Source organism: Rhodamnia argentea, chromosome 11 (genome assembly GCF_020921035.1).
Source record: "Rhodamnia argentea isolate NSW1041297 chromosome 11, ASM2092103v1, whole genome shotgun sequence".
Classification (NCBI taxonomy): domain Eukaryota; kingdom Viridiplantae; phylum Streptophyta; class Magnoliopsida; order Myrtales; family Myrtaceae; genus Rhodamnia; species Rhodamnia argentea.
The window spans coordinates 14,858,527-14,875,127 of record NC_063160.1 but is presented as its reverse complement, the minus strand read 5'-3'; the positions used below and the strand labels follow the sequence as shown (position 1 = coordinate 14,875,127).

Sequence of the window (16,601 nt, the reverse complement as noted above, 5' to 3'; positions counted from 1 at the left end):
TACTTTTGGAGTAGAAATTCACTTCCAGAAGTGTTACCACGTGCACCAAGATCGTACTTCCCTCCTTGGGTTTGTCCATCTCCATTGATGATTAAACGGTGTTTGGACATGTACTTCGAGAATTGATAGAAGAATAGGGTTTTGATTTTCAAGAAGTATCTCACAGGAACTTGTGCAGCATATAGTAGCAATTTTCTAACATTTAAGAGGATTTCAATTTTAACTTTTCCACAAAAAAAGAAGAGGATTTTAACTTAATCATTTGCTGATCATGATGTTTTTTTTTTTTTAATTTTTGTGTGTGTCTAAATCCCAATTTACGCAGGTGGGTATTCGAAAGAACTTACCGATGCAAACGTGTTTTGACAATTCGGCGTGACTGGATCATTCGGATGTTACAAATCCTATCACAAACATCAAAATGAAAATTTCCAAATGTACAGTCTCTTGGCTGACGATTCTAAGTTCTTTTCGTCTTGTTCTTCTTACACGTTCGGCTGTTCTACCGCACGTAGTGTCATGCTTTACCGCGAAAGAGAAGATTCCCTCGTTTGCTTCAAAAGTACTAGCCTTCCATTTTGAGAGGGCCAGCGGGGGTGTCCATAACAGTGTTTTTATCGTTTTCCTTCTCTCTCTTTTTTTAGGCCAAAGATCGGATCGCGATGCCCAACTCGACAACCTCTGGCACTATTATAGAAATCTCTCACCCACTTACTGAATATCCAATTTGATCTGCATAACTTCGACCACACGGAAGATCTGGGGATACCTTCCAGAAGAGGCAAACCCTTCGTTCCAACGCATAAGCATCGTGACCACATTCGCAAACGGGTCGATTAACGTAGTCCCTTCTGGCAAGCGAGGTTGATTGGTTTCCCAGTGGATCGGTCCATGACATAGACCCCGAGAACCGAATCGGCGGCTTCTGGTCTTCGCCAATTCTTACCGGTTCTGGAAACCGACCAAGCTCCTTCGTCAACTGTAGAATTCGAAAGAAGAACAGATCTACTATATGGGATAGAGCCCTGTCCTCCAAACACGATTTGGGTCACGTGGTCGGGTAGGTGACCGGGGAAGGTGATCTTTTGCAATTGCAGAACAATCCATGTTCCTCCACGTTGGGCTCAGTAATTCACAAGGTCTTGTTGGACTTGGAAAACAACAACGTCCGGCCCATATTTCGGCTACCGAACCTTTCCATCGTGCTCGCTTTTCTCGATTCTCCTATGCAAGGTTCTATGGATGGTCAACCTGACATTTGCACGTATGAAGATAGGCTCAACGTGTCGAAACAAATGGACGAGAATTCATAAATAAAAGAACGTGCGGGAATGGACAAACTTCTCGAACAAAACATGGTCATTAAGAAAAAGCCAACGGCGTTTAGACCATAAGCCCGTCGTACCTACATAGTTAGTTCCAACTATAGAATAGGAGAAGACGGGTGGAGAAGCGAGTTTGAAGCTTTGGTATTGATTCCTTTCAACAGCGCCCCCCAAATGCACAACCTCAAAAGCCGCTTTGCCTTAATCTTACATTTGATCTTGTTTTAGAGGAAAAAGATGCTCGTTTGACTCAACACGGTCACCCCTCAAGATGTTATCATAAGGATCTCATAGCCGTTCTTGAACATTTGACTTGAACGTGAATCCAAATACATTTACGGATTCCTTATGACCCTGTAAATGTCGATTGCTGCAAAGCACAACTATTACAACCATATGCTTTGTGGAATTGCTCGTTGAATATTTTCTCGGCCGTGGTTTCTCAATTTGGAAAACATCTCAAATGGGAAAGCTCGTGCCTCGACTGGAAAATGAGGAGAGGATATTTAGAGTTTGTACGATGTTTAGAATAGCATATGAAGAAGATCGACTCTATCTTCCAAGTCTCAAACTTTATGAGAGGGAATTATTTTGGTGTTTACACAGTAGAATCAATCATAGTAAGTTGACTAAAAAAATTCTCGATTTGACTTTGATGAGTAATTTTGTTTTTGGTCGAATAATTTAATGAGGGCTTCGCCCTTTCTCACCAATGATGAGTAGAGACTCACCCCACACATTGCATGACAACTTCTGTCCCAATTCATCTCATTGTTGACTATGGACTTATTATGATATAATCGCGAGATAGATGCTAAAACTTTAGTCCCGTGCATTCAGATCCTAAGACTTACAATTCTGTATCTAGTAAATGACTCGGAATGTCATCGTAGTTGCAAGTTATAAGATTTGAGTGAAAGGAATATTAAGATTTAAACGCGAGAAATTGATAAGTTTTAGGACTTGTTTTATGATTTTCATCACATGTCCATCATGATAACCAATTTTGTTGTGATTCGTCTAAGCTTTTTTTTTAATTATTTTTTTTAATTCTTATGCTTTTTTCTTGTATCTATTTTCCCTTTTTTTTTATATCTTTTTCCATTTTAAAATTGTCGATTTTTTCAGGTGTGGCGCTTGGTAGACACCACATTTACGCCACGTGTATTAAGAACATAATTAGAAAGCCACGTCGGCATCCTCCGTTCCTCAAATTGGACAAATTAAATGGAGGGGCTTGTTTTTTTTTTTTTTAAGATTTGATTGCGCTTTTTTGAAGGTTTTAGAATTCGATTGTACTTTCGCGACAAATTTTATGGCTTTTGATGCGCTTATCTCACACGAATGTGGTGCACAAAAACTGTCATTTTTGGGCCGCATCTATTCTGGTCCATCATTTTGGGCGTAGACCAGAACAGCTTACAGCCTTATACCAGTTGGGCCTGGTGTCCAATATGATGGTTGCCTTATTTGTATGTTGGGATGACATTCTTAATCGTACTGTGATGTTTCCGGATACGAATGAAATGTTACTTTGACAAAAACTCCACTGCTCGTTCATTTAGCGGACGATTCTATTGTTCTGTCACCCGATGACGAATAATAATTCTTTAGTGCCGGAAGATTTCTGAAAGAGTTGGCAAATGTTAGAAAATATATTGGTAAAAAAGAAGTTTTCGTTACTTGATTTTTCGATCCACCGGTCATCCGGTTTCAAGTACGTTTGCTGATTGATCGAAAATAAAAAGACAGCGCCGAGGTCAAACATATCGAAAACTTATATGAGATGAGCTCGGGTTTGAATGATCAAGCTTAATTAGTCGGGCTCAAATTGAGTATCATCTCTTAAATGTTCGAGCAGATTTAAAGCACGAATATTGAACGATCTCGATCGGTTGCACCCGTACTTAAATCAACCCGGTCGGTTCAACTGGGTACGATTCCCGCTCTCCCATCCGATCTTCTTGACCCCGATATAGTCCCGATTCGACAGCATGTCGCTCACGAATTTTGCTACAAGAGATTCAAATCTCGGAGACGTAGGATAAAGAAAATTTTGTACCTGGATAACACGAGAACACAAACAATATTATTAACCTGGAAGAAGCAGTACATTAACACGCACCTAAACCTATGTGATTAACATAACAACCCACACGTGGAGAGACATCCAGCGCACGCGCACACGTCCAGTACGTGTTTCTGCGGGTCGGGAGGCTTATGGTCCGTAGCTTGCGATCCACTCCTTCGAATAACATTCATTGTACGTAATTCACATGAAAGTACTAAACGAAACAAAATAAAAGTCGGAGGTACTAAGATTTCGAGATGAAGTGGCTCGAGAAAAGCAAGAAATGCAACCCACCGAAATCAACATTCGTTTCATTCTTCCATCTTTCCGAGAGCTCAAACTATTAAACTTTTTCTTTTGTCGAAAAAAAAAATCGATTCGTATAAAAAAAGAAGAGGTACATAACTTCAACATAAAGATGCAAATTTCACAAAATAAGTAAATCTGAAAGGTAATTCAACTTGATACAGCCTATAGAGACTCGCTCATTCCACAAACCACGAATAGTGGCCGATCACCAAACCTCACATCATCATCGGTAATAAGTACACACTGAGAAATCCGTCTCTAATAGTTACGGCTTTGCGCGCCTAGATTCGGCATACCCAGTACCATTACCATATAGAAAACACAACAACATCAATATGTCGAACTTTTTTTCCTTCCCTTTTATTGGCACTATGATGCACAAAAATCTAGGGGGGTTACTATACTTCCAAATGCATGTATTATGATATTGACACAATTTACCTTAGCCACCAAACATTGAACCTATATTAATGGAATTAATTAATTTCAACTTGGGAAAATTGACTTTGCATAGCTTCAGGCTCACGTGAGAACTCTCGAAAGAAACAAAGGAAACGCAAGGGACGAGGAGTGGATTGGAGGTCGCTTGGAGGTTTCCCCTGCACTGCCCGCCGCTTACCTGGAACTCCTCGAGCAATGTCTCCAAGAGAAAAACGAAATCAAGAAAATATGTCCCCTTTTGCCAATGCAACTTGTAATTGGTTAGGGCGTAGGGATTTTTCCAAGTGACAGGGATACTTGTGGATATGATAGATTCAATTAAGCTGAATACATGCTTATAAGACTGTTGGGTTACGTCTGGCGATCGGGATAACGATTGAGATATGACGGGACAAACTATGATTAAAATGTCCCATGGATAGTAGCTGTGGACATACTTAATCCTATGGACAGTTTGGTACACTTCCTAATAAGATTGGATATTAAAAAAAAAAATCATTGAATTAAAAAAAATTGAAAAGGAAAAAGAGTAGATCTAGGGATTGTGGCACTAACAGTGACCGCCAACCTCGCCACTAGCGCACCTTTGCATCCGCCTCATAGCAATTGATGTCCGAGTCGTGGGCGATGCCAAAGATATCCAGCTTCTCCGTCACCATCTTCACTGTGCTCCTCGGGAGGTCTTTGTCCTCTTCGTGGTTTCTTGCTTCCTCTTGATAGAATATTTAACTATTAAATCACGTGTTTATTTAACATCTCAAGTTTATAGAATAGTTTGTAGTGATCCCAGAACATTTTTCAACTTAGAATCATTTTCAAACCCCATTTGTCTCCTCAATTAAATGTGATCACCATTTTTACTAGGCAAAAAGATCAGACTAAGCATGAAGGGAAGTAATGTAATACTTAAATATTAAACCACGCATTCTCTAATAGTTGATAGTGGTCTACAAAATCTCTCACCTTCTAAGATAGTTTGATTAAGCAGCATCGTAATTATTAGGCTATGTGGTTAAACGTAAATAGAAAATCAGAGATTTGTATAGTTTTGCTTGAAGGAAAATTATCAAAAAAAAATCCTAAACCTATTGCACTTTTGTCAATTCAATCCTAAATTTTTTGCATTGTGTCAATTCAGTCTAAACCTCTTTTTGTGTCAATTCAGTCATAAACCTTTTGAATTTGTGTCAATTCACTCCATCCGACCAATTTTATCTAGCCGATGCTAATGTGGACCTAGCCGGCACTGTCGTTGGGCAAGCTCGGCGTCGCCCCGATCTAGCGAGGCCGAGCCTCGCCATTGCCCAACCATGGCAACCTAGAAGCTCATTTTGGCTTGCAAGGTTCGAGATCACAATTACCGAGCATCGACAAGGCGGTGATTGAGTCGCTCCCTTTCTTCAGGTTTTCCTCACTCGGAGAAAGGAGGAAGAAGATAGACAATAAAAATAAAAAAATAAAAAGCAAAAAAATAAGAAAACATAAAATTTTGAAAAAATATTAAAAAATTGTCACCTTAGCATCGGCCGATTCCACGTCAGCCCGATCAAAGTTGGTCGGATGGACTAAATTGGCACAAATACAAAAGGTTTAGAACTCAATCGGCACAAAAAAAAAGTTATAGTACTGAATTAACACAAATACAAAAGGTTTATGATTGAATTGGCAAAATTAAAAGGTTTAGGACCGAATTGGCAAAAGTGCAATAGATTTAAAAAAAAATTGAACAATTTCCGTGCTGCTTGACAATTAGTATTGTGTCATTGTTGCGAAAGTGCAAATTCTTTTTTTCCGGAATAAGCTTTAAAATCTATGAGGAGTCATCGAAGAAGCAGAGACAAACCGATGAAGTCCTAGGTTTGACTCTCGGCGACCACGTCTTGTAGTACTTATATGGTGGTATTGGCAAAAACCCCCACCACCTCTAGGAATTGCACGTGAAAAACCTCGATTATAAAAAAATAATAATTAATATCAGTTTTGTTTTTCCTTTTGCAAACCGATGGGAGATGAGATGGATATTTAAGACATCTTGCATACTTAATTTTGCGCATGTTCCAATTAAGATGCACGGTAGAACATATCGACAAAAGTTATGACTGCTTGTGTGCGAAATTTATCCTCAACAGGCGGTCAACAAAAAGAAAAGCCGTACCTAAAAGAACACTTGTAAAGGAGTATCAAATTCCGACCCCCAAAAAAAAAATGAGTATCAAATTGACTCAACTGAAAAGCAAAGGAGGACAACTTTGAACTTTCAAGTACTTTACGAACGAAAGCATGAAATTAACATAAACTCCAAAAATACACCAAGTAGTGGTCTGGTCCAAACGAAGCTGGAGACCACATTACGATAGAGACAACTTGCGAAAAACCTCACATTTAATGACAAGATGATTGCCATGTGTGGACTTTTAGGAGTTCCTGAAGTAGGTCTTGGGATGGAACATACATATCTATGGGGATGGATATGTCCTAGACATTGACCCGTCCCTGGAGATTCTGGAGCTGGAACAGCCAGTCATGGCGGAGGATTGGATTCTGATCCGATACGCCAGCGGTTGGTGACATGTGCAGTTCGAACTGAAGTGTCCCTGTCCTCGCACCAGAATCTTCATTTACCCAACTGTCCCAAACATGGCCTCCTTGAAAACGTGAAACATCAAGCAAAAACCCTAGTTTAAATGATGCTTCCTGTCGCCAACCAGTTGCCCTAGTTTGGGATCACATGTATCATATATGGAAACTAGACCACCAGATTGTTCTTTTTTTTAACCAGAATGTATCTGGAGATTGACTTGCAGAAACAGAAATAATTGATATTGCTAGCTCGAGATAGTGACGTTATAAATGAATCAGAATGATTGGTTTATGGAATTAGGTCACAAGCGTGTATAAGTACTCAACTAAGTGGATTTCCTACTCAAGCACCCGACAAGATTATGTGCATCACTTTTGTGAATCCGGCTTGTGTACTCGCCATTGAAATATTGCTCTACTCTCTTATTGCAGCACAATTATGCACTGAATGTCCCGCCAACTAGTATATGCATGAATACATCGCGTCGGAATGAATTTGATATGAACCTCGCTATACCGTAGCACTACACGTTTGACCACCACTACTCTCGAATACAATCATGAGATTCTAATGCTTTTGGCACGACCTTAAAAGCCTTTACAAACTCCATTGTCGTAGATCGAATCGAAAACTCCCGCTTTTGACCATGATTCACAGAACACCACATCGGATCCAACAAAATCCAATCTCTCAAACTCGGGACTGAGGTAACATTGCCGGGACCATGTCCCCCCTCGCTTATTCTAATCCTCTTTGCCTCTTCTTCATCAAGCAACCCTCCTCTTTTCATGCTCCTTCAGTCGCACACTTTGCCACTTTTCTAATCCTCCCTCCCATCCCAGCTAATCCTTGATAACTTAAATTAATCAAAGCACGAAAACTTATGAATCTCTTACTTTGATACCACACCTAAGCATCAATCAAGCCACATTCACTGCCCCTGCATAGAAATATCTGCCAAAGCTTTGTATTATTCCCATGCAGAAGAAAAAGAAAGAAAGAAAGAAAGAACGCTAACTTTCAAGAAAGCCACTCGTTCTCTCCCACTCCCTTCAAGAACCTGGCCATTCTTGTATAAATACTTCGCCTTGCCCCACCACATGACTTCAAGCTCTGCGTCGAGCTTTTTTTCCTTTCTTCAGATACCCCAAGAAAAGTGTCCTGTCTAGGGCCCAAATCATATTATAACACACATAATCTATAGTCAGCCATGGCCGAGCTTAAGCAGTGCAAGTCATACAGCAAGAGGACGGGCAACGGTGGCCTCACGAGGAAGTGTGCGTCGTTGGTCCGGCAACAGCGGGCCCGCATCTACATCCTCCGCCGCTGCGCTACCATGCTCCTGTGTTGGTACATCCAGGGCGACGACTAGTCCAAGCCCAACCCAACCCAACCCTCCCCTCCTCTATATAATTTCCCCACTCTTTAACCTAATTAATTCATTCATGATATATGTCTTTCAGATCGTGGTCGTCGTCGTCGTCATCATCATGGGGTTCCTTTCTCATGTTTTTAAAAAGATTAGAACAGTGTTCGATCTTCTAATACTCGTCGGAGAGCTTCGTCGGTCCGAGGATGCTGGCAGCAGTCCCGGTCGGTTCAGGTGGCCTTTATGGGTGTGCCCGAGACATGTCTTTTCTCCTTATGCCGTGTTGCGCCTGTTTCGCCCTTTTTTTCGGACTCGAAATGGTGGAAATCCATTAGGGTTGCGTTTTTGGGCACGCGTGCGAAGGAGAGATTTAAATTACGGTGCGCTCAAGCTTTTTCACGAACCGGCTGGACCGAGGCAGTTATTCCGGAGATTTGATGGAGCTGATGTGAAGTGTTATGTATGTGTAACCTTTCTGTATGTGGATGTCGCATGTTATTGCACTAAGGGCTTAATGGAATAAGGGTTGTTACGTGAGAAGTCTTTCGAGGAACTGATTTTTAGCCCTCTTTCAGTTTTTGTTCTCTTCCTGAGAGAAAAATTAAGGATCTTGATTGACCTGATTTATAGTGTATTGGAGGTAACTCGTAATAAATGTAACGTCCGAGGTTCTAATAAGATGCAAACGTGAATGGACTATCCTTTTTTGAGAAAATTCATTGTGCGATCTCTTTACACCAACATCATTTTCACTCACTCAGTCACGTTGCGTGGATTTTTTTTTTTTTTTCGTGTAATGATCCATCTAATGTAGCTACATTTCTCCTTTTTCCAACCGTAGCTTATTTCCATATCGGCAATGCAAAAAAAAAATACCACAAGAAGCCGGAGGCGAGGTTGTTACGCGGGTCACATTAACGAGCATCCAAAAGATATTAGTTGAGCAAATACAATAAGAAAATGTCGACTCGAAAAAGTCAATTACACATGTCGCACAAAAGTTTGCACAATGCAATTTTGCTAACTTTTTGTTGATTGGATTGGATAGTTAGGTAGGGCTAGGGCCGAAGGACCCTGTTAACTTTCTTGTTATCACTTCACAAATTGGGTTTGCTTGGCTTAAGTTTTACAAGCTAAGGGGCAAGTCCTTTTGGACTATTCATGTGACAATTCAAAATACCTCTTTTATTTGGAGGAAATTATCAAAGCTTAGAGGTGCTGTGAAGTCTCACATCAAGCACCTTATTGGGGATGGGGGCAACGGCTAATCTGTTGCACGATGAATGTCATTTGTCTGGAGCTATGCTCAGAAGGTTTACTAGCAGAATGGTGTATGATTCTGCTTTGTCTATTCAGTCTTAAGAATTTGCAGATGTTATTCAAGGCCACAGCAGACTTTGGGCACCAACTAGGCCAATTGATCTGGTTGAGATGCAAGCTGCTCTTTGAAGCTCCATGGTGCCAAGCCAAATCCATCAGAGTCTCGATCGTGTCATACTACAACAATATTCGGTTGCTAGGAATCGATGCTTACATGACTCTTCCTTCTCTGTAAATGCTAGCTCAGATTGTGTAAAGCATAAAGGAAGTTACTAGAGGAAGGCTTACTTGGTAGTGTAGGTGTTGAAAAGAAAGTAAATGTGGATTGTTATAGAGCAATATGGTGTAAATGGGATCTTCCTGAATATTAGGTAAGCTCTTGAGCACGTAGCAGGAATTACCCTCTCCTGCTTTGGTTTAATTGGAATGAAATTCCGACAATTTGCGAAGAAAAAAAAATCCGTAAACTGGGTTGTTGTTTTTCAATATATAAATCTGAGTAATTCAAACTTTATACTGCACAACAGAATTTATTTCCGTTTTCAATTGAATTTTGCTGTTCATAATTAGAACTTTACAGAAATAGTACAAGAGGGTATTGGAGATTTTCCTGGCCATTAATTGGAGATTCAACTTCAGGTATCTTTCCTCCAGTATTCGCCTGACCTGCTTAATCTATAAAGGTTCATCAAATTTGTAAACAGAAGGTAATTTCATTCACATTTTTTTTTCTGCGTATCAGCCAGCATATGATACAAACAAATACTAAAGCATCTCAAATTTGCAAAGCCAACCCTATGTAGGTCTCGAAAATGGCGAAACCAATTCTCAAAATAGCACCATACGTGTCCACTCCAGTAGCATGTATAAGTGATTGAGGTGAAAATACATACAAACGTGTACACAAGGATGCAAATTCCAGAGCAGTCCAGTGGCCATACAAGAGACTTCCCAAGGCAAAAAACGAGACATCTTATGAAGTCAGATTCTATGATCCCATGGAACGGAAGAGGAAGCTCATTTTCTTTTATCTGGAAAGTCCAGTCCTGCGCGGCAGTAGCAACAGCAGCATCATGGAGAGTCAACTCTTCGATTTCCGAACATCACATATCATTCCAATCCTTAAAGAGTAACATCATGTATAAAGTAACATTTACTGCCGCGATAATGGTGAGCATCCATAGAGTACGGACCAGTCTCTGGACAATGATCTTAGTTCTAGATTTGTTTGTTTTAAGCGCTAGCTTCACACTAGAGCTAGCATCGCTATTTGTATCTACATTCATAGACACCTCGACGTCCTGATTATGCATTTTTGCTGTTGGTCGTATGACAGCACTACCCCTGCTTCAAAGTGAACACAAAAACCAGTTAGACTTATCTCAGCATCTATAGAAGGAAAGATTAAGGAAAGCTTGGCACAATAGGAGAAATTATGTGAATGTGAAAAGTTGAAGTTTGCGCAAGACATCATGAAAGAATGTAAGTATGATTATGTTTGTTCTTAATCACCTTACTACTGGACCTTTGTCACTTGAACGCATAGTAGGGCCATCCAAGCTTTTCTTGATAAGGTGCATTGTTCCTTCCGCATCCCAAATCTCTTCATAAACGAAGTTTTCATCTTCATTTTTCTCTTTCGTTGCTCCACCAGACAGATTAGACCTTATGAGATGTACGCAATGGCCAATATTCCCACAAATCTGATGCCAAAAGCTCTTGCTACTAGTTGGCCAGAAGAGGAGAGCAAGAAGAGTTGCAACAAACAGCAAAAGGTACCTGACAACATCCACAACTCTCAGAATGAGAATTAGAAAGCGCAACTGGAAATCACATTGTCACGGTGAGATAAGATAATTACCAGATGTAAATGTGAGTCTGCATAGGAAGAAAGCAGAGTTGAGTTAAAACTGCTGCTTGTGGATCGGACGCAGTCGACATTGTCACATTAGTAACAGACAACAGCATGAAAGATGGATGTAAGTTCCCCTGCTGCCAACTCACAGTTCCTACAGTGTGCTGAATGCCGCTGTCCATCAGATGTTATACGCTAGATGCCAAATGGGTAGTTCCAACCAAATACCATGGGCTTACCTCCACAACATTCCCAAACTTGGCTTTATGTACCACCATGCATTGGTCATGATCATGGCCTGATAGAACAAGCACCTACAAAAATACTACATGTGAGTTTGTTACCAAGTATAAATAGCTCCACTCTATTTTACAAGCTATAGCCTACATATTAACATGACCTTTCATCTAAGAATAAAAAAACCCTAAATGAATTACTGCTGTAAGTCACCGAGATCATGCACAACTCATCGTAATAAGCCAAAGAAACGAATTAACTAAAGCTTTTTTGGGTTTGGGCTGTAGGACTCACCCCCTCCCCAAGAAAACATAACCCTCACGAGACTGCTCGCTAAGCTCAAGCCATTTACCTTAAATGTCTATGTCTTTTCCTTTTTCATTTTTCTTGAGTTACTTTACTGTTTCCTTTTTCTTTTATATGCATATTTACAAGATTACTTTATCGCATCACTGATTCGATAGGAAATACATATCTAAGTACATTTATAATTTCCAGAAGTAAGACAACCTCTGACATATCTTTCTTTCATTTTAAGTGAAATATTGTATAATAATTAACTTTGGCGTCTTTTGAACAGACGAGACTTCATGAAAAAACTAAAATACATCACTAACTACAATTATTTCAGGGGGTTAATACCCTTAAAAAACCCAACTTGAGGTCCAATCCCAATTCTGCCTGGAACTTTATTTTTTCTAAAAAAATATCCTCAACATTCACTCGAGTTCCAAAACTGCCCACGCATCCCAAAATCGCCACTGGTTTTTTCACTATTATCGACATTCGGAGGCTGCCGTTGTTCCATTAATTAGGTGAAGGCGATGATGGAGACGCAGGTTCCGATAATGAACCTGATGTTGATAATCTTGAAGACACCAGTGGCAATTTTGGACACGTGGGCAGTTTTGGGACTAGAGCAAAAGTTGGTATTTTATTAGACAAAAAAGGTTCCAGGCAGAATTGGGACCTGAAGTACAAAACATTTCTACTTATTTTACTTTCTATAACGACTTATTACTTGGTGTTCGTGCTACATGCATATATAAACAAAAACCAATTAAACCCTTTAGTCAAGTACATTGAACATCCCTACGCCCCGTGCGTCCACCAGAAAAGAAAATAGAATTATAGCTCCTTCACACACCTGACAATTTGAAAAGGTAAACCCCTTAACCTTAAGGTGTTACAATTTCGAACTAAAGTACGAGACCAAAAAATCCACAATTCGGACGATTACAGCTTGAGACCCAAAATCACTTGAATCCTAAATTTTGATTTCCTGCATTTAGATCCTAAAACTTGCCACAATGTCCACTTTAGTCCTTTGTTATCCCCATTACCTTTTCGTGACAGAAAATCTACTTGGCATTTTTAGTTAACGGTCACCTAGTATTGCCATGATAATAAAGAAAGCCACGTGGCATTTTCCATGAACTTAAAACTGACGGAGTTAATGGGAAGACTGAAGTGCATCGGAATTGCAAATTTTAGAACTTAAATGCATGAATGAAAATTTTAACAGTCAAGTGCATTATCGTGACAAGTTTTAGAACTTGCCTTTGTAATTGTCCCATCCACAATTAGACCGGTGCTACCACAGATATGCATTAAGAAAAACTATTTGAAGGCCAAGTTACAAAAGATTATCTCATCTCAGATCTAGATAGCAAACAAAATCCAACTTACAGGTTTGACCAAATCCAGCAAGTAGTTAGATGATTCCTCAGTGATGTAGTTCTGGTACCTGTATCACTAACTGTCAGACTGATTATTCCTCAGTGATGAATATTCTGAGCATTGTAAGAAGCTAACCGAGAGGCTTACGCTATTTCTTGATTTCCAGTAGTTCGCCGGATCCTCTGGAAATTAAAGAGATTTATGTTAGTTCAAGTGCCAAGAACCATCACCATGATAGCATTAAATATGGACCCACAAGACTAAATCTGGACCGTACTTCCCAATTATCAAAAGCTCATTGGCTGACCATAAAATGCCCACATTGATGTGGCATTGCTCTTATAAGACCAGGCTGGTAAATAGTCCAAGCTAGAAGTTTTATGGAAAGAGACAACGCAATACTTATGCTACCGATGCTGCACATACTTTGATTGATTTCCTCTATACAAGAATCAGCTATGCTCACCTGATTGATGACCGGAGAATTACGATTGGGTCCGCAATAAGTCCAGTCACGCCGATACAAAGGAATATGAGTTAATAAAACCCTCGGATTTGAGTGTGAACCTAGGAAAGTGCAAATAATCTTGAGAACTCTTCCCAAAACGGATGGAGTTGAACTGTCAAATATTTCACTAATCATCGAAGGAAATAACATACCCAAGGAGACATTTTTAACCAAATCCCAAGATGATGAAGCCTTTCCTTCTCGTTGACGCCCTGCAAATGAGATACTCCACTGCCTTAACATAATATGAATCTAAAGGAATGGACCCATTCCAGAATGCTTTAGTTGCGTTGCGAAGTACCAAAAAAAAAAAAACAGCATGCATTATGATGCAGATGAGGCTAGGTAGTTCATATTTCACAAATTGTCTAAGAGAGACATTTCTTAAGTATATAAACTGAGATTATGCAAGGAAGACACATACTTGTATACAGCAAGTTATGCTAATTCAGGTCACTAGTTTTGAACTTTCAATCATATGGAAGAAAGCATAATATAAATTAAAACCACAAAAAAATATCTTCATGTACCATCTAATGTTTGGGCATCTACAGCAATAAAGTCCACTTTTCCAACCGTGAATCGGTGATTTTTCTTCCCAAATTCTCTTTCATACCAACTGAGAACCTGAAAATGGAAAATGAGTAAAAGCACGAACCTTTTTTGGGGTGGTGGGAGAGCAATACATAGACAAACCCTATATAAAGCAATACATATAGCCTTGATTTTCCGTTACAACCTGACGACACCAATTAAAGTGCCTCTCGTCCAGACTAGACATGGAGATGCACGTCACTCAGAACTCTATTACTGCTACTACTAAAAATGCATAAGAGCGACTTATTGAGATACCTCTGGCTTATGGGAGTGAAGGCTTGCATAACCAACATCATGGTTTCCAGGAATGTAGTAGACTGGACATTCTGTGTGCTTATCCTGAGTTTTGAGATCAAAGATATGCTTGAAGCGGTTCGATGAATCCTCCCATCTAATAGGGTAAAACATGTGAATGGCCTTTCTTAAGAAAAAGTACAGAATTGGAAATTAAATTACATCAATCCAATAAAAACAAGGCCGCACGAAAGAATTCTGTAATTTCACAGTGGGAAGCTCTATTAAGTTTACTCCAAAGGTGAAAAAAAAAGGACAGAACTGAATGTACTTCAGCAGCAAGATTTGTGCTCTAAATGTTAAGGGAATGAACAGATAAGATCTGTGTGGATCGCCAGAATCAGTTCTATATAAGGTCCCTTGCCTAAATAGCATGTTCATATTCCCAAGTGATTCTGTCGTATATTATATACGGAGTTGTAAATACATGAAGCAATTGATTTTTTCTAATATTCCGTAAACCTTCATACTTCTACAACAGAATTCAAGGTAGGATAGTCTAAGTAAACACGACAAGGAAATAAGCCAAATAAATAACATGCTGGAGTGGTGCACAAGTGCAAGCATTCCATAGTGAATGGTGATTAGCGCACACAACTTTTTCCAAAAGTAATACAGAAAACTACAGGCATTACTCTTCATCAGACAAATATGGGCCTCCATCAAAATAATCACCCAAAAACAAAACCACGTCGGGTTTGAAAGGCAGAATGGAACTCAAGTAGGCTCTGCGCATAAACAAATCCGTATAGAATTGCGCCATCTCCAAAGCAAAGGATTTAGGCGTCAGGCCGTGAGACGTTCTATCCATCAGCTGGCAACACACAAAATCAGTATGAGATGCAGGGGAACATGAACCGACACCGGCAGCAACAAATGGAGACACAACTTATGCAAGAATACCTGTGGATCAGCCAGAACAGCAACTTTGACATAGCTATTCTGATCTCCGACATTACCCATCTGAGATTAGCACAAACAGGACAATCTTTCACTATGTATTCGAGCGTTCTTAATCCCTAAAGGTAACCCAAGTATTTCGCCGAACCAACTATGTTCCGATCAACTAGGCATTCACACATGTTGAGCATCTGCAATATCTAATACATTAACTGCAGATTTACCTCCATCCCACAGTCAATACTTCTTACGAATAGTCAACCCTCGTTGCTCGAGTGACAAATTGGATAGATTCATACGGCAGTACTTTCAACTTCCAGCACGAGGCACTAAAGCATTGAATTTGATGTCTGTTATGAAATTAAACTTGCCCTCCGTAAAAAAAGGAGAAAACTTTCGGCGATTCCAACAGCCTAGCCAAGTAATTGAGACATATCGAGCTCGACGCAACTAACGGGTGCGCGACGATTGGTGAAACATACAATACGAAGCCTTGCATCAGGAACGGAAATGGAAGAAGCAGAAGAAGAAGAAGAAGAAGAAGAAAAAGAAGAAGAGGCACCGTGGACGTGGAAGGCGAATTGAGATGAGGCCATGAACAAGACCCGAGAGAAGGGACCCAATAAGCCAACATCTCGCCGTAGAGCAGACTGATCGCCCACGCCACACACAGCAAGCCCGTCAGCTCCGCCTGCTTCATCTTCTGTCTGTCTGTCTGTCTCTCTCTCTCTCTCTCTAGAGCGTTGCTGTTTGGAACCTGAAGCTCGAAATGGTAGCTTCTGGCATTCTGCCTTCCTCCTTCGATGGCAACAATCACGAAATTAGAGTCTGAGCTTTGACCTCCCTGCCTCCTTTGGGATTTGCTGCGGCCTAAATGCAATCGAAATCTCAAGAAATGGTAAAATTTTTAATTTGTGAAATCAAATTTGTAATATTTATATATTTTATTCAATGTCGTTTTGGAATATTTTCTCTTTATCTCAATAGTATTTTGCAAGTCGTTTTAGTCGATGTTAATTATTAAAATGCTAGTATGTTATGGTGATTATGCGGGTACGTAAGCAAATTAGTTAGTGCCTAATAAATTTAAAGTAATAAATAATCGCTTGAAAAA

General features: G+C 39.9%; 1 protein-coding gene across 6 annotated transcripts; it reads right to left on the bottom strand.

The window, feature by feature from the left end:
- Positions 1-10,252: 10,252 nt before the first annotated feature.
- Positions 10,253-16,312, bottom strand: LOC115736372 (uncharacterized protein C630.12). 6 transcript variants are annotated; one of them, XM_048272604.1, is made up of 14 exons: positions 16,050-16,312; positions 15,491-15,550; positions 15,223-15,401; positions 14,549-14,684; positions 14,227-14,323; positions 13,849-13,908; positions 13,655-13,755; positions 13,336-13,370; positions 13,198-13,255; positions 13,072-13,128; positions 11,511-11,587; positions 11,278-11,367; positions 10,929-11,195; positions 10,253-10,763 (listed from the first exon to the last, which is right to left on the bottom strand). In XM_048272604.1, the coding sequence occupies exons 1-14, from the start codon at positions 16,185-16,187 to the stop codon at positions 10,520-10,522; spliced, it is 1,599 nt and encodes a 532-aa protein (XP_048128561.1). In that variant the 5' UTR covers positions 16,188-16,312; the 3' UTR covers positions 10,253-10,519. The 6 variants fall into 6 exon arrangements, with proteins under 6 accessions (XP_048128561.1, XP_048128558.1, XP_048128559.1 ...); XM_048272601.1 differs by having other exon boundaries at positions 11,278-11,435; positions 13,072-13,102; positions 16,050-16,310; XM_048272602.1 differs by having other exon boundaries at positions 10,253-10,760; positions 11,278-11,435; positions 13,072-13,102; positions 16,050-16,307.
- Between the last annotated feature and the right edge of the window lie 289 nt (positions 16,313-16,601).

Excerpts from the sequence above, each read along its gene's own strand:
- LOC115736372 (XM_048272601.1), bottom strand. The coding sequence starts at position 16,187 with ATGAAGCAGGCGGAGCTGACGGGCTTGCTGTGTGTGGCGTGGGCGATC. Across the intron at positions 15,551-16,049 it reads ATTCGCCTTCCACGTCCACG|ATGGGTAATGTCGGAGATCA; the intron begins GTGCCTCTTCTT and ends TGCTAATCTCAG. Across the intron at positions 10,764-10,928 it reads GACAAAGGTCCAGTAGTAAG|CAGGGGTAGTGCTGTCATAC; the intron begins GTGATTAAGAAC and ends TTCACTTTGAAG.